Genomic DNA, 22,788 nt, shown 5'->3' with positions numbered 1-22,788 from the left:
CTAGCTAGAGCTGGACTTAAACATGATATCCAGCATTGGTGTAAAGTTCAGGTCAAGTTACAGAAAAAGAAATTATATATCAAGACATTTTTTGTATATATACATATAAGGAAATTAAATAAGAAATATATATATAATGAATATATTTGAAGATTTTCAAAACATGTTGACGATTGCACGAGAACCGCTTTTCAGAATTTAAAAAGCCTCAGTAATATATTGAAATAATTTTCGTTTCTGTAACTTGAGCCGCATGATGTATGCTCACCGGCAGGGTTAAAAAAGTTTATTTCCAGATGTGTGTACAATATATATAGCTAGCTACAATCGTCCACGAAAAGATGGCTCTCCCATTTCCCCTCAATGTTAAAAACTGCCCTTTAATGGCTAAGCAACGTAAACAATTACATGTGACATACCTTTATATAAACATTGATCATGAGTGAGAACATAACACACTATCTGCAAAATATCTAGCTAGCTATGTTCTTTTGCTGACTTTGCTAAACTTTTTGGTTCTTGATCTTTGGTATAAAATTGCCAAAGACAACAAATTGTATGGACGATTGTAGCTAGAACCAGCTATGTGATGGGGCATTCCTACGCTACAGTGTAGAATTATCTCACTCACTGTGTAGTATATGTAAAGCTAGCTAGCTATAGCTAGAAAATCTGTCTGAAAGAATATTTCTATTAGCAAGCTATTTTGCTGATTTAATGCCAGCTAAAATAGCTAATTTTATGCTAGATACATTGGTAGTTTTACCCCAACTAAGTAGTTAATTTTATGCTAGCCTTGTAGCTAGTTTTGTGCTAACCATAGGTACTGTTTGCTCTTTTTTATACTATCTAGCTAGCTATATGCTATCTAAGTTCTATTATTATTCTATCTAAATCTGTAGTTTTAAGCTAGCTAGCTTTAGGTGTGAGTGAGAATAAGAATGGGTTCATTACATGTAAAAAATAGTGATATACTAGCGAGCTAAACATACCCTTTCTTCGTTTTCTTGAAAATAACCTTCCAGAAGTTTCGATATAGCTTAGATTAACGAAAGTTTGAGTTTGAGGCGCTATGTTATCCGAGAAAAAGTCACGTGATATTAGTCAAAGAGACTTATGAATCACGTGGTTAGAACTAACTTAGTCTCAACTGGAAGTTCCCGCTAGGAGATCTTTAAATAAACAAAAGCACTCCATCGCCGTATATACTCGCTCAATCTGAAATTTACGAAAAAATAACCAGAAAAATTACGGGGCAACCCAGTCGAAAAACGTCCTACGAAAATTTAAATTTTGATGTATACGTGCGGAAATCCTATACACTCTCCTCCGTTCCTTATATTTGGCTTATTTAATGAGGAAATGGGCTCCGCTACGCTCCGTGCGCTGGCGCGCACTCCGCTTCTCTCCGCAAAAAGTTTTCCAAAGAACTTTTTAGCATCTACGGTAGCCGAAATGAATGAATACCCATTATATAGACGTCGTGATAATGGTATACATATCAATGTCAATAATGTTGACGTTGATAATCGCTGGATTGTTCCATATAATCCATGGCTTTCCAAGAAACACAATTCCCATATAAACTTGGAGGCTTGCACGTCTGTAAAATTTCTTCTATAAATATATTTATAAAGGTCATGATTGTGCTAACATTGAGATCAATGAACGTAATCATTATGAGGTGCAGACATTTTCAGATGCGCAGTATGTCAGTGCACCGGAAGCTTTATTGCGTCTTTTTAAACTTAACATGCACCAACAATCTCATGTTGTCCATAGATTACCAGTGCACTTGTCAAATAACTATATTGTTTATTTTCAGAAAGGACAGGAAAAAAAAGCTCTGGATAGAGCCACAGATCAGGCTGCAAAATTAACAACTTCGTTTGTGTTAAATGCAGAGAATCGTGATAATCGCCAAAATATGAATCCAGATATTCCTCTTCATTTTGTTTTTAATAAGAACAAAGTTTGGAAACCAAGACAACGCGGTCATTGTAAAATTGTGTCAAGAACGTATAATGTAAGACTTCCGCAGGTGTGCATTTTTATTTACGTATGTTGCTATAGCATACACTTGGTACAACTGCTTTTGAAGATTTACGAGCTGTCAATGGCAATGTTGCTGAAACATTTCGTGACGCCTGTTTATTGTGTGGACGTCTGCAAGATGATACTGAATGGAACAATACGTTGCAGGAAGCTTTTAACTTTCAGATGCTTCGACAATTGAGGCAACTGTTTGCTGTGAGAGCTACTCACTGTGAACCTTCAGATCCTTTTACTTTGTGGACAAGGTACAAGGTTGCAATGTGTGAAGATTATCTTTGCCGAGTGAATGAGGATCAAGCTGAGTACAGGGTGCTTTAAGATATTCATTCTCTACTTAGGCAACTTCGTAAGTCTCTTACTGAATTTAATCTTTCTCATTTAGATAATTAACCCCCAGCTAAACACATTGGTGTTGCTATGGAGGCTGAAGAAGTTTCTCAACTAAGGGCTCAACTTACAGACAAACAGACTGGACTGGCTAATGCAGTCATAGCAGCTGTTGTAAATGTTGCTAACAATGTGGCCCAAAACAACCGCCTGTTTTATTTAGAAGGTGCTGGTGGTAGTGGTAAAACCTTTACTTATAATTACCTTATTTCTGAGCTTACATGTAGAGGTTTCCAAGTTGCAACTGTAGCATTTACTGGCATAGCAGCAACACTTTTGAAAATGGGTACCACCATTCATAGACTATTACGGTTACCTGTTCCCATTGTAGAGAACAGTACATGCAGCTTAATCCCGATTTCTACTTATGCTGCATAATTACGACAAAAGAGTCTCTTTTTACTTGACGAAGCTTCCATGATTTCTAAGCATTCTTTTCATGCAATAGATCGTCTTCTAAAAGATGTTTGTAATAATGAGCTCCCATTTGGAGGTAAAATTGCTCTTTTAGGTGGTGATTCTCCACAGTCACTGCCTTTAGTCAGAAAGGGAAAACCAACTGAAATTGTGGGCATGTGTTTAAAAAGTTCTTCATTAATGCACTTGGTTAAAGAATTTCAAAAAAGGTTGAATGATGGATAAACAGAATAGGGTTAAGTCAAAGTGTAACTATCCGTCCAGGTTTAATTTAACTGGAACTTATGAAGAGTGTTAAGTCAAGCTTTAACTATTTGTCCGGGTTTAATTCAACTGAAATTCATTAACAAAAAACCTAATTGAAGTTTTTAGGATCCTCTTTTTTCTTATGCGAATAAAAGGTTTTTGCCAGAAATATTGAGCTTAAAAAGCATTTTTACTAATTCAACAAATACTATAACTCACACAAAAACTTTATGCAGAAAAATAGCTGCGTTACATATGCTAATCATAAACTGAAAGCCAAGGCACATTTTCAAATAAATTCACGTTCTTATTTTATCATTATTCTTCCTATTCGACCACTAATGGTATTGTCACAACAGCGAACCATTACCGTCGTAAAATATACATATTATTCTTAATATTCTCCTTTATCTCTATAATAATATATTGGAAGTAGCGATAGAGGAAAATTTGTCAAAAACTCAAGAGAAGGGTAAATCAGGTATTTGGCATAGCCTTATTTACCCAAACTTAATATTGTTATCGCCCTTATTTTTATACACATCATTATTATTTAGAGCATATAAACAGCCAGCACAAACATTTCATATATTTACACACCCATGATCACACAACACAAATGAAGTATCCATTTTTTATTGTGATTAGGAATTCTTTTTTAAAAGTTGAAAACAGGCAGGGTATTCTTATTTTTTTACTTCTTAATATTTGCTTCGTACAACATTGTGATTAATAGTTCTTCTTGTCTCAAATTTTTGTTTTTTAGGGAGTAGTGGACGAGTCGCAGAAATGCAGGGTATTCATGGAATTAAATTTTTTTATTGTTCTTAAAATTTTAGAAGGTGAAGTTCAAAGTGTACACGGTACATTTTGTTGTCCTATTTTGTCACCTCCGCCTTTATTTATTTAATATTTTTTTCCCTTCCACATTATTATAACAGAAATATTATTACTTTTACATAATATATATATAAAAAACATATTTTTAAATCATTTAAGTGGTGGAGAGCACATGGGGGTCAGGATTTACCCAATTTTTTCGTAGAAAAACAAACACCAAAGACGAAAACACAAACATCAACACATATACACTGCTCAAACTCAGTACAACAACTGCACCATTACAAACAACAAATGAGTGTATTAAATTTTTTAATTATTAGATTTTATGTTCGTGTATGTGTTTAGTTTCTTTACTCTGAGGTATCTAATAATACCACAACGGCAATTAGTTATTCTATTGGGAATTATTATTTATATCTAAGCAATGTTATAAACACTGGCTTTGTAAAAAAAGATTATTCAAGTTTATTCATTTTTTTTGTTTGTCTGTTGAGTGGTTTATTTTAATGATAATTTATTTTTAAAATAGTTATTTATAAACGATTTTAATAACAAAAAAAAATTTAATTCAAACAATGTGTTATGGTCTTTTTTATAAGAACACTCAAAGAAGGCCTTTCAACTTTTCAAATTGTTCTTAAGTTGGTCGTAATTTTCCTCTGACTTTGTCTTTTTTTTTTAAGTGTAAAGAAGCATTTCCGTACTTCGTGACATTGTCAAAGACTGTCAAAGACTTAAATGTTCTTAACATGTTATAAGCTTTCGGGCCTCTGAAGCAATATGTTCATTTTGTTCTTATAAAAAACTGTTAATGTTATCTATATTATGTATTGAAACATTAAAATACATTTAGTTCACTTCAACATTCACTGGTATTATTTATTATTTTTTAGGTTTATGGAGGTTTATGGAAAACAAAATCCCAAGTTTTCTTTTTCGTAACATTATCGTTTTCGTAAGTTAGTCACGTAAATCACGGGCCTAGTCGATTCTGTAACAGGCAAAAGTGGATGTGTTGTTAGTTTCCTTTGATGTTGCCGAAAAATGCATGCCTAATATGTTAAATTTTCTGACGTTACGACGTCAATAACACTACTTTAACGTGAATAACCTATATTAAATTAATGAAGTCAGTACAGTGCACCTAAAATTTTGAGGCCAAATAACTTGGAAACGAGGTGGTGACGTCAATCATTTTTCACCGCGTGGGTAACAAGGGCCCACCTTGGACTAATTTGGGTAAGTTTTCAAAACCTGGGCTCCCGAATCCATTTCGAAAATAAATTCGGGTTTATGGCGTCATCAAAAAACCATTAAACCACAATATTTCTGTAACCGTAGAGATAGGAAAATGCCGATGTTAGGACAGACCCCGTTGGCACTTTACCATTCCACGTCAAATTATAGGCCATCCACGTCAAATCAACGATAGAAGAGTCTATAAAATCCGTTAGCACCTACGAATGTCCGGATCCGCCCCAACCCCCCAACCCCCGCCGTGTCCCCTCCCCATGGGTCCCCCTCCCCACCCTCATCTGTCGTGCCTTATAATTTATAGTGTTATGTGTGTCTATAATGTCCTCTCGCCAGTGTGGTAATACCATCTTCCAAAATTATGCGTTTATCATCATCGGCATTGAGCGCCAGTTTGTTTGTTTTCACCGTGTGAACATCATGCTTAATCGATCGAAAGGTCATTTGGGTTCTGTAAATGTTCTCACCCTCAAACAGGCATCTCTTATAATCATCGAAACCTATGGTCTCCCTTACCACGCATTTCTTCACCCCCTTACATCTCTTACCCTCCCTACCACATAGCTGTTTGTATGCGTATGTCTTAGCTCTTAGGGCGATGAACTCAGTCATCACCTTACCACCCAACTCGTCCTTCATTAGCCCAATGATCTTTTTATTCAAACCTAATGGTAGAGGTCTACCATCTTCCTTATCATACCCAGATGTGTCAAATCTCGCAGACACATCGTTTGCGATATCTTTGTAGAAGTCGTCTGTTTTTATGTGGTAAACGAATGAATCCGTATCCATGTAGCAAAGCTTCACATCATCACCATATTTCGGTCTCATGTAATCATGGTGGAACTCATACATAACCATCTTGGATAGATGGAGGATTGTGGGGCCGAGGTAGATCGGTTTGTTCATCTTGATCTTGATCTTGGACATCTCTATCCCCATCAGTGTTTCCGAGAAACGGATTGCACCCCTGAAGTTTGGCTTCATCACCATTTTCTCATAATTCTTTTGGTTGGTGGCCAAACGTATATCCTTCTGTCTTCGTTGATTCTCCATTGTCTTACCAAAGACGGAATTGTTCATCAGCTTGAAGAAATCCTTTTCAAAGTCATTCTTTGACTCCGTGCGCAGCTGTGTATTGAAGTCGATGTAAGGTTTCAACCATGCGCTCTGATCAAACCTCAGTACCCTATGAACCTTATCCAGAACAAGACCGTGATTCAAAGCTTGAGCAAGCGCACGGATATGAATCACATAGTTCCTCTTGTCCGAAAGACACGGTGTCAGCTTCTCAACACCATTGATAACCTTCCTCTCAGGCATGAAAGGAAGATCGTTATGTGCGTCATGAAGATTATGTGGATATCTAACATCAACCTCAAGCATGTACCCCTTTTCACCGTTTTCCACAGCCAACTCTAAAATGAGTTCGGGTGTAAATTTACCGGAATCATCCCACTCAAACCCCCCGGTGGGCATCTTCTGTATCATAGCCCATCCATACAGATTGTTAGCATCAAGATACTGTAGATAGGTTGTATCTTCCGAAGTATTATACATATCACCCATATATGGATTATTTGCCTTCGCGTGTCTGTGAACGGCCTGACAGAGACCGCCCCTAATACCCATCTCCACAAACAGTAACATATCCATATCTGACAACAAATCCAGCTTAACATCTGTCTTTTTCAGGCATGCCTGCCAAGCTAATCCGGGGGCCGTGTAAAAATGAGCGGGATCTAGTTTATAGTTTTTCAAACATGTCTCTCTGAATGTCTCAAACACATCACTCAGAAGCAGAACATCCGTCTTGAGATAGATATCATGATAAACGCCCATATTTTCAACTTTCATGTCCTTCCACACCTTCTGGGCATGCGCATAATCAGCATCGCTGATACCATTCATGTTCAACTTGCTGTAAAAGTCATCTTTCGAAGGAAGCCTGGTTTCATTAAACCTATCGAATGAATCAACATACTCATATGGGTATACACCCTTCCTTCTCATTATGTTAATTTTCTAAGGTTTTTACACTGATCATCGGATAGATTGTCAGCCAAGGAACCTAATCCTCTTGACATAAATCTAAATGAATCGATGAATCTCAGCTTTATCTTTTTGTCTTTGGTCTCACCATTTTTGTTGGTGTATTCACCAACCTTAACATCGGTAGAGAAAGAGATATATTTCTCTTTATTTTCAGCGATTACACTCATACCACCTTCTCCATACTTCTTCGCAAGCTCTTTGATAAATAGATGCGCATCATATCCGCTCAGATTATGGAAGACAACCGGAATATAATTAGGCACCTTGTAACGGAGATTACATCCCATGTGTGCCGATCCACGAAACTTTCCGGTAAAATGACAGTGATCCCTGACCTTGATGTCATCATCACCAAATTCTCTCATACAGATGTGGCAGTTGGTGGAATTTTCATATCCATCAAGTTCTTCATCGGTTAGATCTTGCATACCAAGTTGTGGAAACATGTTGTATAACCTTTTCGCCTCGGAAACCACATGATCCACAAAGCGCGGAACACAGTCATCACCACGGTAAAGCTTCAGAGGGTCCAAAACTTCACCATGAGCATATTTACTATAACAACAGAATCCGGTGGGGATATGTTTACCAACTTTCTCGGTGGACGATCCACACTCTATCTCTTCAGGTTTTGTAAAAGCTTCAAAATCGGCATACATGATGAATGGGGCTTTGAGCTGGTACTGACCGTGGGTGAAGGTTAAGGTGCTACCCTCCTTAGGGAGTTGAATATTAACGGCATCGTTATTCTTACAATACTCAAAGTGCTCATCCCTTTTCCGTTCGCTTGGAAAACCAGAGAGACAATTCAAGCAATAATGCTCTTTATGTTCATGCTTTGAGTTGGCCTTGCTTAGGACACCACTCAGGTTCTTAACAGCGATATAATGCCTCTTATCCCCTTCACACAGTAAAAACAAAACAACCGTCTCATCCCGGTCAAGATGCTTCGACTTTCGACACATATAGACACCCTCTATGTCATCTTTTGTCAAAACATGCACGGCGATATCAGGGTTCCTTCTCTCAAACAAATCTATCTTGTTTAGAGCCATTGGGAAAGTTAGACCACCCCAATTGCACTTGTCTTCAAACTTCTTAAGGTTTGAGATTCGTTCAGGATGATTATCAATCTTATCATGATTGAGAGCAGCGATAACGGCCCATTTGAAGCATTCTTCATCCTCGTTATGTGGGTTAATCACAGATCGCTTTCCACTGAAATTCTTGGGTAGCGGTAAGTAAGAACTACCTCTCGTTAATTTTAGCTTATGAAAGTCCACATGCATATGCAAGATTTTATCGATTGTGAACCCACTGGCGGGTAGAGCAGGGTTTTCAATCTGCTCGATTATCTTATTACGGATCCGATCAAAAACATTAGAAATGTCATCGTTAGAATGTAATACCTCCATATAGCTATTGAACGCTTTGTCAACATATACACGTGGGGCATCGGTCGAGCCGGTGTCCTCCTTTACCCATTTCACCCACAGTGTAGCCTGAGTCTTCAGCGACTTCTTCTGCCTGAGCACTTCCTTCATCAACCTCTTAACGATAGGCTTAAGCTGTTTGAGAAAGACCTTGACATTCCTCTTCTTACCATCCGAGTTTATCTTGAAACGTTTGTATGAACGGTCAACTTGCTTTTCACTATAGGTCTGGTTTTAGCCATTTCTTCCTGCTCAAAAATATCCATGTCAGAGCCAGATCTAAATGGTCTAGGTCTCGGTCTCGGTGTTGGTATGGGTATAGATCCATCGGATCCTAGAAAACTCCCCAGAGATTTGATTGATGTAGGTGGTACATGTATGGCGGGTCTAGATGTTGGTAAAGGGCTGTAGAGTCTAGGCGGTCCGGTGTATCTAGGTGCCGGTATCGGTCTCCGCACCGGTCTAGGTGCCGGTCTCGGTCTCGGTCTAGGTCTCGACACCGGTACGGGTCTCGAGGGTCTCGGCATGAGTACCGGTCTAACCGGTGCTGAAACGGTAGTTGGTCCCAATAATTCGATAATCTCGGCCTTTCTGAGCTTTGCGTAGCCATGTAGGCCGCGTTCCTTAGCGAGTTTTCTTAATTCAGCAAAGGTATTTCTCGAAGTCATGCTTGCGTATGATATACGAATACAGAATCTTTAACCCTTTTTTTAAAAAAAATCGTAAACCGTGTCGGAGGGTCATGAGTGTCCTAGTTTGTGGTTGCCACACCGTGCTAAAATTGTAGTAAAACACGCTAAAACACACAGAGTGCCGATCCACCGTGGGTGAGTATCCATCGACACCACGGGATTTTTTGTTACCCGCCCGAGTAACAAAGGCCAGGAATTCGCGGAGATATCCATGGCGTGCTAATCGCCAACCTCAAATACGATCTATAAAATCGGGTTAAAGATTCTGTATTCGTATATCATATCCAACCATGTCTTCACCGATCGTACGCGCCCTCACCTACAGCAGAGAATATATTGATGACTTTAGTCTTTTCACGCTCCCTGATTTAAGAGCCAGAGCGAGGTACCTTGGCCTACATGGATACTCGCGGCTCAGAAGGGCTGAGCTTATCAGATTATTATTATCGATTGATCTATCGCATTATTCCCGCCGGATAGCAATCGAGAGTGTTCCGACACCTAGACCGACACCACCCACCTACAGTAGAGAATATATTGATGACTTTAGTCTTTTCACGGTCCGTGATTTACGAAACCGAGCGGGTTTCCTCGGCGCATCTAGATACTCGCATCTAAGAAGGGACGAGCTTATCCAATTATTATTATCAATAGATCATACTCATTATAATGAGCCCGGACCCACCAGACCACCTCCATTTCAACAACCGGCACCTGGATCGGTACCAGCACAACTTGACATTGATGAAGATGAGGACAATGATGAGAAGAGGACGACGAGGACAAGAGCGCTGATTGATCGTGATTTTTTTAGTGATGACGATGATGACCTAGATGAATATGATAGATGTATCATTTGTCTTTCTAAAAGAAAGAGCGCAACCTTTGTTCATGATAGAACGGGACATTGCTGCTGCTGTTTATCGTGCGCATATAAATTGGAAAAGGGGGAAGATAATTGTCCCGTGTGTCGAGCGCCAATAGATTTTGTCATTAGACAATATTGAACATGAATTCCCGATATTTGTTACCCGCCCGAGTAACAAAAATCCTGAGGTGTCGATCGTCCCCCAAGACTGAGCCATAGCGGCCATATCTGCCGACCACCCTGCGCGATCCCCAGCATCATCTTTACCAGAAACAGGTAAAGATATCGCCCCCTTTTTCACCAACCTTGCACATAATCAGGAGGTAATTCTGTATCTTCAGGTATTAACATCAATTCCTCTTTTACAAAAGCCCGTCCGGGTCCGTCTTGAACATAGTACATTACACGGTTACCAGGTTGCGCTATTACCTCACGCAATCTATATGTGTTTTTCGACCATATTCTATCGGTTGCCCGTCTCCGCCCATCATCATGCTCTTCACCAGGTTGTAGTAGATATCTATACAGGTCATCTTTTGGTAATTCTACTTCAGGTGGATAATTCTCTTGATTAACCAGAGGCACCTCTTTCATTATAATAGCATCTTTTGGTTTCATACCAATCATCTGCGTCTTTGTATCGTTTAGCCTATCAATCAGTTTATACAGATGCTTAACCCATGTAGATGATACCTTTTCAGAATCATTCAGTTCTTGAGCATCTTGTATTTTGAATAAATTTTCCGCAAGTATCTTGTTCAACGCCTCAACAAAAGCTGTGTGCGTATGCTTATATTTTGTAGTCGCCCTTTTAATTTCAACCTTATGCTTCTCCAACAGCTTTGTCACATCTGCTTTGAATTCTGAACCGTTATCACATTGGAAAGTTTTTGGATAAGTTAATGGTCCGGCCTTGTAGATGTCTTCAATCATAGCGGCAACCTCTTTGGCTTTCTTAGTCCTCAAAGGTCGGGCTACCTTGTATCTGGAAGCAGCATCGATTCCCGACAAAATGTACTTATATTTATTACCATACAGTATGTCACCGGGCATGTACAATAAATCGAATTGATGTAAATCATTAGGGGTGGTAACTTCATAATGTGGTCTTTCAACATGTTTTGGGGCGGGTAAATGTACTTGCCAAAATGCTTGTTTTGATAGCCACTTCTTAATCTCCTTTGGTTTGAAGTCGAATCCTCTTAAATTCTGAACAGCCTTTTGTCCTTTCCATAAATTTTGAGGTTGATAGTAAGTCTCTTGAAGTTTTGACATGTTTTATTTATGCACACCTTTATTTATCTCCTTTTTGTTATGATGTGGTACGATAAAAGTGCTTAAAGTTTTTATATGTATATGTATATGCGTATATGTCGGACATGAATACCACACCAGACTACAAATTGATGAAACTGCGAGAGTTGCAAGAGGTTGCTAAATCCCGCGGAATTAAGTATATCGTGGGTATGAGAAAGGCTAAACTGGTTGAGGTGATTGAGAAGAATGATCTCGACCCATCCTACACCATCGATCCGGATACCAAACGGCAACGGTACGGATACTATTCAAGGTGGAGGACGAAAAACAGGGAGGCATATCTAAAAGCTCAAAAACGTTATAACGACAAAAGATCTAAGTGATTGTGCGCATTTTTGTTACTCGGGCGGGTAACAAAGGCCGGGAATTCGCGTTCAATATTGTCTAATGACAAAATCTATTGGCGCTCGACACACGGGACATTTATCCCTCCTATTATTCTCCAATTTATATGCACATGATAGACAGCAGCAGCAATGTCCCGTTCTATCATGAACAAAGGTTGCGCTCTTTCTTTTAGAAAGACAAATGATACATCTATCATATTCATCTAGGTCATCATCGTCATCACTAAAGAAATCACGATCAATCAGCGCTCTTGTCCTCGTCGTCCTCTTCTCATCGTCGTACTCCTCTTCCTCTTCTTCCTCCTCTTCCTCCTCATCGTTGTACTCCTCTTCCTCTTCCTCCTCATCGTTGTACTCCTCTTCCTCTTCCTCCTCTTCCTCCTCATCGTCGTACTCCTCGACATCATCTATGTCCATATATGTCCATATTTCATACGGACCCGTGGCGACTGCATAGACGCGCGCTTCTATTATGGGAGTTCCATAGTATCCGAGTCCGACTCCTCCGGTGCGTAAGACACTTCGAGCTTTTACGTGTTCTATAATATCATCATAGGATTTATGATCAGAGTCCGGACCGATCCCCTCAAAGTCATCATATTGTAGTTCCAATATTTCGACCATGTTCAGTAATTCTTCGCAACAAGATCTGCTGGATGCGGAATTCAGGCATGGGTCTATTGTGCGGCCGAAATATTCGTCCGCCCAGGAGCCGAATCTTTCGAGGAACTGTCGGTTTTCGTCATCTGTAAATCTCGACGTCATGGTTGGATATGATATTATATACGATATAGGAATTTTTATTCCAATTTTTATAGATCGTATTTGAGGTTAGCGATCCGCACGCCATGGATATCTCCACCCACCGATATTTGTTACCCGTACGAGTAACAAAAATGCGCACAATCACTTAGATCTCTTGTCGTTATAACGTTTTTGACATTTCAGGTACGCCTCCCTGTTTTTCTCCCTCCAACCGGTACAGTATCCATACCATTCCAGCTTGGTATCCAGATCTATGATGTATGTCGGATCCAGATCATTCTTCTCAATCACCTCAATCAGCCTGGCCTTTTTCATCGCGCAAATATACTTCACCCCACGAGCTTTGGCAATCTCTCGCAACTCTCGCAGTTTCATCAATTTGTAGTCCGGCGTGGTATTCATGTCCGACATATACGCATATACATATACATATGAAAACTTTAAGCACTTTTATCGTACCACATCATAACAAAAAGGAGATAAATAAAGGTGTGCATAAATAAAACATGTCAAAACTTCAAGAGACTTACTATCAACCTCAAAATTTATGGAAAGGACAAAAGGCTGTTCAGAATTTAAGAGGATTCGGCTTCAAACCAAAGGAGATTAAGAAGTGGCTATCAAAACAAGCATTTTGGCAAGTACATTTACCCGCCCCAAAACATGTTGAAAGACCACATTATGAAGTTACCACCCCTAATGATTTACATCAATTCGATTTATTGTACATGCCCGGTGACATACTGTATGGTAATAAATATAAGTACATTTTGTCGGGAATCGATGCTGCTTCCAGATACAAGGTAGCCCGACCTTTGAGGACTAAGAAAGCCAAAGAGGTTGCCGCTATGATTGAAGACATCTACAAGGCCGGACCATTAACTTATCCAAAAACTTTCCAATGTGATAACGGTTCAGAATTCAAAGCAGATGTGACAAAGCTGTTGGAGAAGCATAAGGTTGAAATTAAAAGGGCGACTACAAAATATAAGCATACGCACACAGCTTTTGTTGAGGCGTTGAACAAGATACTTGCGGAAAATTTATTCAAAATACAAGATGCTCAAGAACTGAATGATTCTGAAAAGGTATCATCTACATGGGTTAAGCATCTGTATAAACTGATTGATAGGCTAAACGATACAAAGACGCAGATGATTGGTATGAAACCAAAAGATGCTATTATAATGAAAGAGGTGCCTCTGGTTAATCAAGAGAATTATCCACCTGAAGTAGAATTACCAAAAGATGGCCTGTATAGATATCTACTACAACCTGGTGAAGAGCATGATGATGGGCGGAGACGGGCAACCGATAGAATATGGTCGAAAAACACATATAGATTGCGTGAGGTAATAGCGCAACCTGGTAACCGTGTAATGTACTATGTTCAAGACGGACCCGGACGGGCTTTTGTAAAAGAGGAATTGATGTTAATACCTGAAGATACAGAATTACCTCCTGATTATGTGCAAGGTTGGTGAAAAAGGGGGCGATATCTTTACCTGTTTCTGGTAAAGATGATGCTGGGGATCGCGCAGGGTGGTCAGCAGATATGGCCGCTATGGCTCAGTCTTGGAGGACGATCGACACCTCAGGATTTTTGTTACTCGGGCGGGTAACAAATATCGGGAATTCATGTTCAATATTGTCTAATGACAAAATCTATTGGCGCTCGACACACGGGACAATTATCTTCCCCCTTTTCCAATTTATATGCGCACGATAAACAGCAGCAGCAATGTCCCGTTCTATCATGAACAAAGGTTGCGCTCTTTCTTTTAGAAAGACAAATGATACATCTATCATATTCATCTAGGTCATCATCGTCATCACTAAAAAAATCACGATCAATCAGCGCTCTTGTCCTCGTCGTCCTCTTCTCATCATCGTCCTCATCTTCATCAATGTCAAGCTGTGCTGGTACCGATCCAGGTGCCGGTTGTTGAAATGGAGGTGGTCTGGTGGGTCCGGGCTCATTATAATGAGTATGATCTATTGATAATAATAATTGGATAAGCTCGTCCCTTCTTAGATGCGAGTATCTAGATGCGCCGAGGAAACCCGCTCGGTTTCGTAAATCACGGACCGTGAAAAGACTAAAGTCATCAATATATTCTCTACTGTAGGTGGGTGGTGTCGGTCTAGGTGTCGGAACACTCTCGATTGCTATCCGGCGGGAATAATGCGATAGATCAATCGATAATAATAATCTGATAAGCTCAGCCCTTCTGAGCCGCGAGTATCCATGTAGGCCAAGGTACCTCGCTCTGGCTCTTAAATCAGGGAGCGTGAAAAGACTAAAGTCATCAATATATTCTCTGCTGTAGGTGAGGGCGCGTACGATCGGTGAAGACATGGTTGGATATGATATACGAATACAGAATCTTTAACCCGATTTTATAGATCGTATTTGAGGTTGGCGATTAGCACGCCATGGATATCTCCGCGAATTCCTGGCCTTTGTTACTCGGGCGGGTAACAAAAAATCCCGTGGTGTCGATGGATACTCACCCACGGTGGATCGGCACTCTGTGTGTTTTAGCGTGTTTTACTACAATTTTAGCACGGTGTGGCAACCACAAACTAGGACACTCATGACCCTCCGACACGGTTTACGATTTTTTTTAAAAAAAGGGTTAAAGATTCTGTATTCGTATATCATACGCAAGCATGACTTCGAGAAATACCTTTGCTGAATTAAGAAAACTCGCTAAGGAACGCGGCCTACATGGCTACGCAAAGCTCAGAAAGGCCGAGATTATCGAATTATTGGGACCAACTACCGTTTCAGCACCGGTTAGACCGGTACTCATGCCGAGACCCTCGAGACCCGTACCGGTGTCGAGACCTAGACCGAGACCGCGACCGAGACCGGCACCTAGACCGGTGTCGAGACCGATACCGGCACCTAGATACACCGGACCGCCTAGACTCTACAGCCCTTTACCAACATCTAGACCCGCCATACATGTACCACCTACATCAATCAAATCTCTGGGGAGTTTTCTAGGATCCGATGGATCTATACCCATACCAACACCGAGACCGAGACCTAGACCATTTAGATCTGGCTCTGACATGGATATTTTTGAGCAGGAAGAAATGGCTAAAACCAGACCTATAGTGAAAAGCAAGTTGATTGAATGGAGAGACTGGTTGACGAAACATGTACCTAAGGCTATTAAGGATAAAACAACAAAAGCTTTCAAAACCATGAAGGATAAGATCATGGGTTTGTATAAAAAGGGCAGTGGAGAGGAAGAGGTGAAAGAGGTGGAAGAGGTGAAAGAGGAAAACCCCTATACCCCCATTGAGGAGGCGTTTGACCGTTCATACAAACGTTTCAAGATAAACTCGGATGGTAAGAAGAGGAATGTCAAGGTCTTTCTCAAACAGCTTAAGCCTATCGTTAAGAGGTTGATGAAGGAAGTGCTCAGGCAGAAGAAGTCGCTGAAGACTCAGGCTACACTGTGGGTGAAATGGGTAAAGGAGGACACCGGCTCGACCGATGCCCCACGTGTATATGTTGACAAAGCGTTCAATAGCTATATGGAGGTATTACATTCTAACGATGACATTTCTAATGTTTTTGATCGGATCCGTAATAAGATAATCGAGCAGATTGAAAACCCTGCTCTACCCGCCAGTGGGTTCACAATCGATAAAATCTTGCATATGCATGTGGACTTTCATAAGCTAAAATTAACGAGAGGTAGTTCTTACTTACCGCTACCCAAGAATTTCAGTGGAAAGCGATCTGTGATTAACCCACATAACGAGGATGAAGAATGCTTCAAATGGGCCGTTATCGCTGCTCTCAATCATGATAAGATTGATAATCATCCTGAACGAATCTCAAACCTTAAGAAGTTTGAAGACAAGTGCAATTGGGGTGGTCTAACTTTCCCAATGGCTCTAAACAAGATAGATTTGTTTGAGAGAAGGAACCCTGATATCGCCGTGCATGTTTTGACAAAAGATGACATAGAGGGTGTCTATATGTGTCGAAAGTCGAAGCATCTTGACCGGGATGAGACGGTTGTTTTGTTTTTACTGTGTGAAGGGGATAAGAGGCATTATATCGCTGTTAAGAACCTGAGTGGTGTCCTAAGCAAGGCCAACTCAAAGCATGAACATAAAGAGCATTATTGCTTGAATTGTCTCTCTGGTTTTCCAAGCGAACGGAAAAGGGATGAGCACTTTGAGTATTGTAAGAATAACGATGCCGTTAATATTCAACTCCCTAAGGAGGGTAGCACCTTAACCTTCACCCACGGTCAGTACCAGCTCAAAGCCCCATTCATCATGTATGCCGATTTTGAAGCTTTTACAAAACCTGAAGAGATAGAGTGTGGATCGTCCACCGAGAAAGTTGGTAAACATATCCCCACCGGATTCTGTTGTTATAGTAAATATGCTCATGGTGAAGTTTTGGACCCTCTGAAGCTTTACCGTGGTGATGACTGTGTTCCGCGCTTTGTGGATCATGTGGTTTCCGAGGCGAAAAGGTTATACAACATGTTTCCACAACTTGGTATGCAAGATCTAACCGATGAAGAACTTGATGGATATGAAAATTCCACCAACTGCCACATCTGTATGAGAGAATTTGGTGATGATGACATCAAGGTCAGGGATCACTGTCATTTTACCGGAAAGTTTCGTGGATCGGCACACATGGGATGTAATCTCCGTTACAAGGTGCCTAATTATATTCCGGTTGTCTTCCATAATCTGAGCGGATATGATGCGCATCTATTTATCAAAGAGCTTGCGAAGAAGTATGGAGAAGGTGGTATGAGTGTAATCGCTGAAAATAAAGAGAAATATATCTCTTTCTCTACCGATGTTAAGGTTGGTGAATACACCAACAAAAATGGTGAGACCAAAGACAAAAAGATAAAGCTGAGATTCATCGATTCATTTAGATTTATGTCAAGAGGATTAGGTTCCTTGGCTGACAATCTATCCGATGATCAGTGTAAAAACCTTAGAAAATTCTTCAATGATGAGCAATTCAACATAATGAGAAGGAAGGGTGTATACCCATATGAGTATGTTGATTCATTCGATAGGTTTAATGAAACCAGGCTTCCTTCGAAAGATGACTTTTATAGCAAGTTGAACATGAATGGTATCAGCGATGCTGATTATGCGCATGCCCAGAAGGTGTGGAAGGACATGAAAGTTGAAAATATGGGCGTTTATCATGATATCTATCTCAAGACGGATGTTCTGCTTCTGAGTGATGTGTTTGAGACATTCAGAGAGACATGTTTGAAAAACTATAAACTAGATCCCGCTCATTTTTACACGGCCCCCGGATTAGCTTGGCAGGCATGCCTGAAAAAGACAGATGTTAAGCTGGATTTGTTGTCAGATATGGATATGTTACTGTTTGTGGAGATGGGTATTAGGGGCGGTCTCTGTCAGGCCGTTCACAGACACGCGAAGGCAAATAATCCATATATGGGTGATATGTATAATACTTCGGAAGATACAACCTATCTACAGTATCTTGATGCTAACAATCTGTATGGATGGGCTATGATACAGAAGATGCCCACCGGGGGGTTTGAGTGGGATGATTCCGGTAAATTTACACCCGAACTCATTTCAGAGTTGGCTGTGGAAAACGGTGAAAAGGGGTACATGCTTGAGGTTGATGTTAGATATCCACATAATCTTCATGACGCACATAACGATCTTCCTTTCATGCCTGAGAGGAAGGTTATCAATGGTGTTGAGAAGCTGACACCGTGTCTTTCGGACAAGAGGAACTATGTGATTCATATCCGTGCGCTTGCTCCAGCTTTGAATCACGGTCTTGTTCTGGATAAGGTTCATAGGGTACTGAGGTTTGATCAGAGCGCATGGTTGAAACCTTACATCGACTTCAATACACAGCTGCGCACGGAGTCAAAGAATGACTTTGAAAAGGATTTCTTCAAGCTGATGAACAATTCCGTCTTTGGTAAGACAATGGAGAATCAACGAAGACAGAAGGATATACGTTTGGCCACCCACCAAAAGAATTATGAGAAAATGGTGATGAAGCCAAACTTCAGGGGTGCAATCCGTTTCTCGGAAACACTGATGGGGATAGAGATGTCCAAGATCAAGATCAAGATGAACAAACCGATCTACCTCGGCCCCACAATCCTCCATCTATCCAAGATGGTTATGTATGAGTTCCACCATGATTACATGAGACCGAAATATGGTGATGATGTGAAGCTTTGCTACATGGATACGGATTCATTCGTTTACCACATAAAAACAGACGACTTCTACAAAGATATCGCGAACGATGTGTCTGCGAGATTTGACACATCTGGGTATGATAAGGAAGATGGTAGACCTCTACCATTAGGTTTGAATAAAAAGATCATTGGGCTAATGAAGGACGAGTTGGGTGGTAAGGTGATGACTGAGTTCATCGCCCTAAGAGCTAAGACATACGCATACAAACAGCTATGTGGTAGGGAGGGTAAGAGATGTAAGGGGGTGAAGAAATGCGTGGTAAGGGAGACCATAGGTTTCGATGATTATAAGAGATGCCTGTTTGAGGGTGAGAACATTTACAGAACCCAAATGACCTTTCGATCGATTAAGCATGATGTTCACACGGTGAAAACAAACAAACTGGCGCTCAATGCCGATGATGATAAACGCATAATTTTGGAAGATGGTATTACCACACTGGCGAGAGGACATTATAGACACACATAACACTATAAATTATAAGGCACGACAGATGAGGGTGGGGAGGGGGACCCATGGGGAGGGGACACGGCGGGGGTTGGGGGGTTGGGGCGGATCCGGACATTCGTAGGTGCTAACGGATTTTATAGACTCTTCTATCGTTGATTTGACGTGGATGGCCTATAATTTGACGTGGAATGGTAAAGTGCCAACGGGGTCTGTCCTAACATCGGCATTTTCCTATCTCTACCGTTTGTCAAATTTACATGATCCTATACATTTTCTTGAACAGCGTTTCAAGATCTATACGACAAAGGGAACGCGGAAACAAAGTTCCTAAATAAGTTCTTTTCTTTGTATTTTGGCAGGTCCTTACGGACGTCAGCAAAAATTTAAAACCCTTACATCTCCTGATACGTTCGTCGAAAGGATATGATTCTATACATTATTTTAATCGGCGTTTTAATCTCTACGCATTACAGGCAAGTAAATCTCAGGCAAGTAAATTTCGCTAATTTTAATTGTATATACACGGCGGAGAGCAAAGCAAGTAAAACAACCTATTTATCCATTGTCCTTCTGTCTAAATGAATTTCTCCACGGGCCTTATCCACTAGTCTGTTATAATAATACAGAGCTTCCGTGTGTCTGTATGTGACTTTTGCAAAGTGGATTATATTATTCACAATTTTCTTTACTAAAGTCTATAAAACATCACCTATAAAAGTGTTCTATAATTTAACAGTCTTTTGTTAAAATAATGTTAACATCAAAAATAACAGTATATTAACATAGGTGAAGCCATAACCGTACACCTTAAACTTTGAGCCCAAATAACTTGGAAACGAGGCGGTCACGTCAATGATTTTTCACCGCGTGGGTTACTAGAGACCACCTGGGACCAATTTGGGTAATTTTCCTAAACCTGGATTTCCGAGTCCGTTTCGGAATAGGCGGGTTGATGACGTCATCAAAACCCTTCAAACCCCAATATACAATTTCGTAATCAGCGTTTCAAGATCTATACGATAAAGACAACACGTATACAAATTTGTAAAAAAAATTTTTTGGCTTTTGAAGGACTATGCTAACGTCAGCAAAATTTTTAATCTCCTTGGGAAAAATTTTTAATCTCCTTGGGCGTTCCTCGAAAACATATGATCCTATAAATTATTTTGATCAGCGCTTTAAGCTCTACACATTTGAGGCAACGTGAAAACTCGGTTCTAAATTATTATTAATTTTATGGATGGGTTTCCCACGTCATTAAAATTCAAATGACGCTTCTTTCTCATTTTTCTCCTGCCTCAGTGGATTTCTCCATGATTTAATTTGTCTATTTTTTCAATTTTTTATTAATTTTTAAGTTTTATTTTCTTCCTTAATTGACATGAATGATTAATGCGAATAATTGAATTGGAATTTGCGTGGCTTTTTAAATAACTAGTCGTTAGCCCGTGGAAAAATCCACGGGTTCGCCCGTCCTTTTTATACTGTGCTTCTCTCTACTTGCGCAACAAGCTTCCATTTTGCGTGACAGACAGACAGACAGACGTATACGGGTATTATAATATCGATATTGTTTAAATGACAAGCAGAAAACACAGGTACTTCGATGTTCCATATTTAGTATTAGAAATTGTGAAGTGAAGTTGCTAACAACATTTGCTTTCGACAAATTCATGCAGCATGGAGGGTAATAAGGGAGTAACAAAAGATCTGTTGACATTTATACGTTGGGGCCACGATAAAGTGATAGGTTATAGAACAAGAGAAGTATCTGGTAGAACGTGTGTAATTGAGATTTGGTGTAAACTGTGCGCGAAACATATGAAGAAAATTTCAAAGAGTTAGTTTAATAAAATTCCAAACGTTCCTAACGCTTTCATTTGGTGATCTATTGTTACTCAAGCTACACCTAATTATTGACGTAAAAATATAAATATTCCCTTAATATTTATTTAAATCAAAATATATAAAGACAATGAAACTAAATACAGCTCGTTCAAAATTTAACAACTTCATCAATGTTGCAACCCAGACCCCAGGGCCCCGTAACATGGAACGCAAAATCTTTTTTCGTTTTGGTATCTCATGAAAGAGTAATGGAAGGCCGTGGGATCGAGGTTGTGATTTCTTTAACTTTTGGATTTCCAAATCGTCCAATCTACGAAAAGAAGCACAAAACGCAGCAAACAGTATTACTACCAAATATTACTAGTATTATTATTATATTTGAAGTCGATGTAAGGTTTCAACCATGCGCTCTGATCAAACCTCAGTACCCTATGAACCTTATCCAGAACAAGACCGTGATTCAAAGCTTGAGCAAGCGCACGGATATGAATCACATAGTTCCTCTTGTCCGAAAGACACGGTGTCAGCTTCTCAACACCATTGATAACCTTCCTCTCAGGCATGAAAGGAAGATCGTTATGTGCGTCATGAAGATTATGTGGATATCTAACATCAACCTCAAGCATGTACCCCTTTTCACCGTTTTCCACAGCCAACTCTGAAATGAGTTCGGGTGTAAATTTACCGGAATCATCCCACTCAAACCCCCCGGTGGGCATCTTCTGTATCATAGCCCATCCATACAGATTGTTAGCATCAAGATACTGTAGATAGGTTGTATCTTCCGAAGTATTATACATATCACCCATATATGGATTATTTGCCTTCGCGTGTCTGTGAACGGCCTGACAGAGACCGCCCCTAATACCCATCTCCACAAACAGTAACATATCCATATCTGACAACAAATCCAGCTTAACATCTGTCTTTTTCAGGCATGCCTGCCAAGCTAATCCGGGGGCCGTGTAAAAATGAGCGGGATCTAGTTTATAGTTTTTCAAACATGTCTCTCTGAATGTCTCAAACACATCACTCAGAAGCAGAACATCCGTCTTGAGATAGATATCATGATAAACGCCCATATTTTCAACTTTCATGTCCTTCCACACCTTCTGGGCATGCGCATAATCAGCATCGCTGATACCATTCATGTTCAACTTGCTATAAAAGTCATCTTTCGAAGGAAGCCTGGTTTCATTAAACCTATCGAATGAATCAACATACTCATATGGGTATACACCCTTCCTTCTCATTATGTTAATTTTCTAAGGTTTTTACACTGATCATCGGATAGATTGTCAGCCAAGGAACCTAATCCTCTTGACATAAATCTAAATGAATCGATGAATCTCAGCTTTATCTTTTTGTCTTTGGTCTCACCATTTTTGTTGGTGTATTCACCAACCTTAACATCGGTAGAGAAAGAGATATATTTCTCTTTATTTTCAGCGATTACACTCATACCACCTTCTCCATACTTCTTCGCAAGCTCTTTGATAAATAGATGCGCATCATATCCGCTCAGATTATGGAAGACAACCGGA

At 40.0% G+C, this 22,788-nt stretch overlaps 4 protein-coding genes across 6 annotated transcripts; 2 read left to right on the top strand and 2 right to left on the bottom strand.

Moving 5' to 3' along the window:
• The first annotated feature begins 1,455 nt into the window (after nucleotides 1-1,455).
• Nucleotides 1,456-3,084, top strand: LOC130648664 (uncharacterized). The gene is made up of 6 exons (XM_057454718.1): nucleotides 1,456-1,605; nucleotides 1,661-2,026; nucleotides 2,074-2,300; nucleotides 2,394-2,401; nucleotides 2,453-2,779; nucleotides 2,891-3,084. Exons 1-6 carry the CDS (start codon nucleotides 1,456-1,458, stop codon nucleotides 3,082-3,084), a joined length of 1,272 nt encoding a protein of 423 aa, XP_057310701.1.
• Nucleotides 3,085-5,167: 2,083 nt separating this feature from the next.
• LOC130649163 (uncharacterized) lies at nucleotides 5,168-20,806 on the bottom strand. The gene is made up of 2 exons (XM_057455394.1): nucleotides 19,050-20,806; nucleotides 5,168-5,892 (listed from the first exon to the last, which is right to left on the bottom strand). The coding sequence occupies exons 1-2, from the start codon at nucleotides 19,050-19,052 to the stop codon at nucleotides 5,509-5,511; spliced, it is 387 nt and encodes a 128-aa protein (XP_057311377.1). The 5' UTR covers nucleotides 19,053-20,806; the 3' UTR covers nucleotides 5,168-5,508.
• On the bottom strand, nucleotides 7,200-16,211 carry LOC130649160 (uncharacterized). The gene is made up of 2 exons (XM_057455391.1): nucleotides 16,080-16,211; nucleotides 7,200-8,784 (listed from the first exon to the last, which is right to left on the bottom strand). The coding sequence occupies exon 2, from the start codon at nucleotides 8,670-8,672 to the stop codon at nucleotides 7,215-7,217; it is 1,458 nt and encodes a 485-aa protein (XP_057311374.1). The 5' UTR covers nucleotides 8,673-8,784; nucleotides 16,080-16,211; the 3' UTR covers nucleotides 7,200-7,214.
• On the top strand, nucleotides 14,641-22,012 carry LOC130649159 (uncharacterized). Of its 3 annotated transcripts, none has more exons than XM_057455390.1 (2): nucleotides 14,641-18,412; nucleotides 21,817-22,012. In XM_057455390.1, the coding sequence occupies exons 1-2, from the start codon at nucleotides 15,353-15,355 to the stop codon at nucleotides 21,904-21,906; spliced, it is 3,150 nt and encodes a 1,049-aa protein (XP_057311373.1). In that variant the 5' UTR covers nucleotides 14,641-15,352; the 3' UTR covers nucleotides 21,907-22,012. The 3 variants fall into 3 exon arrangements, with proteins under 3 accessions (XP_057311373.1, XP_057311370.1, XP_057311371.1); XM_057455387.1 differs by having other exon boundaries at nucleotides 14,641-18,540; nucleotides 21,639-22,012; XM_057455388.1 differs by having other exon boundaries at nucleotides 14,641-18,523; nucleotides 21,639-21,925.
• The last annotated feature ends 776 nt before the right edge of the window (nucleotides 22,013-22,788 follow it).

This window comes from Hydractinia symbiolongicarpus, chromosome 7 (assembly GCF_029227915.1).
Source record: "Hydractinia symbiolongicarpus strain clone_291-10 chromosome 7, HSymV2.1, whole genome shotgun sequence".
Taxonomy (NCBI): domain Eukaryota; kingdom Metazoa; phylum Cnidaria; class Hydrozoa; order Anthoathecata; family Hydractiniidae; genus Hydractinia; species Hydractinia symbiolongicarpus.
The sequence above is the reverse complement of the archived record's forward strand: the minus strand, read 5'-3'. Positions and strand labels throughout refer to the sequence as shown.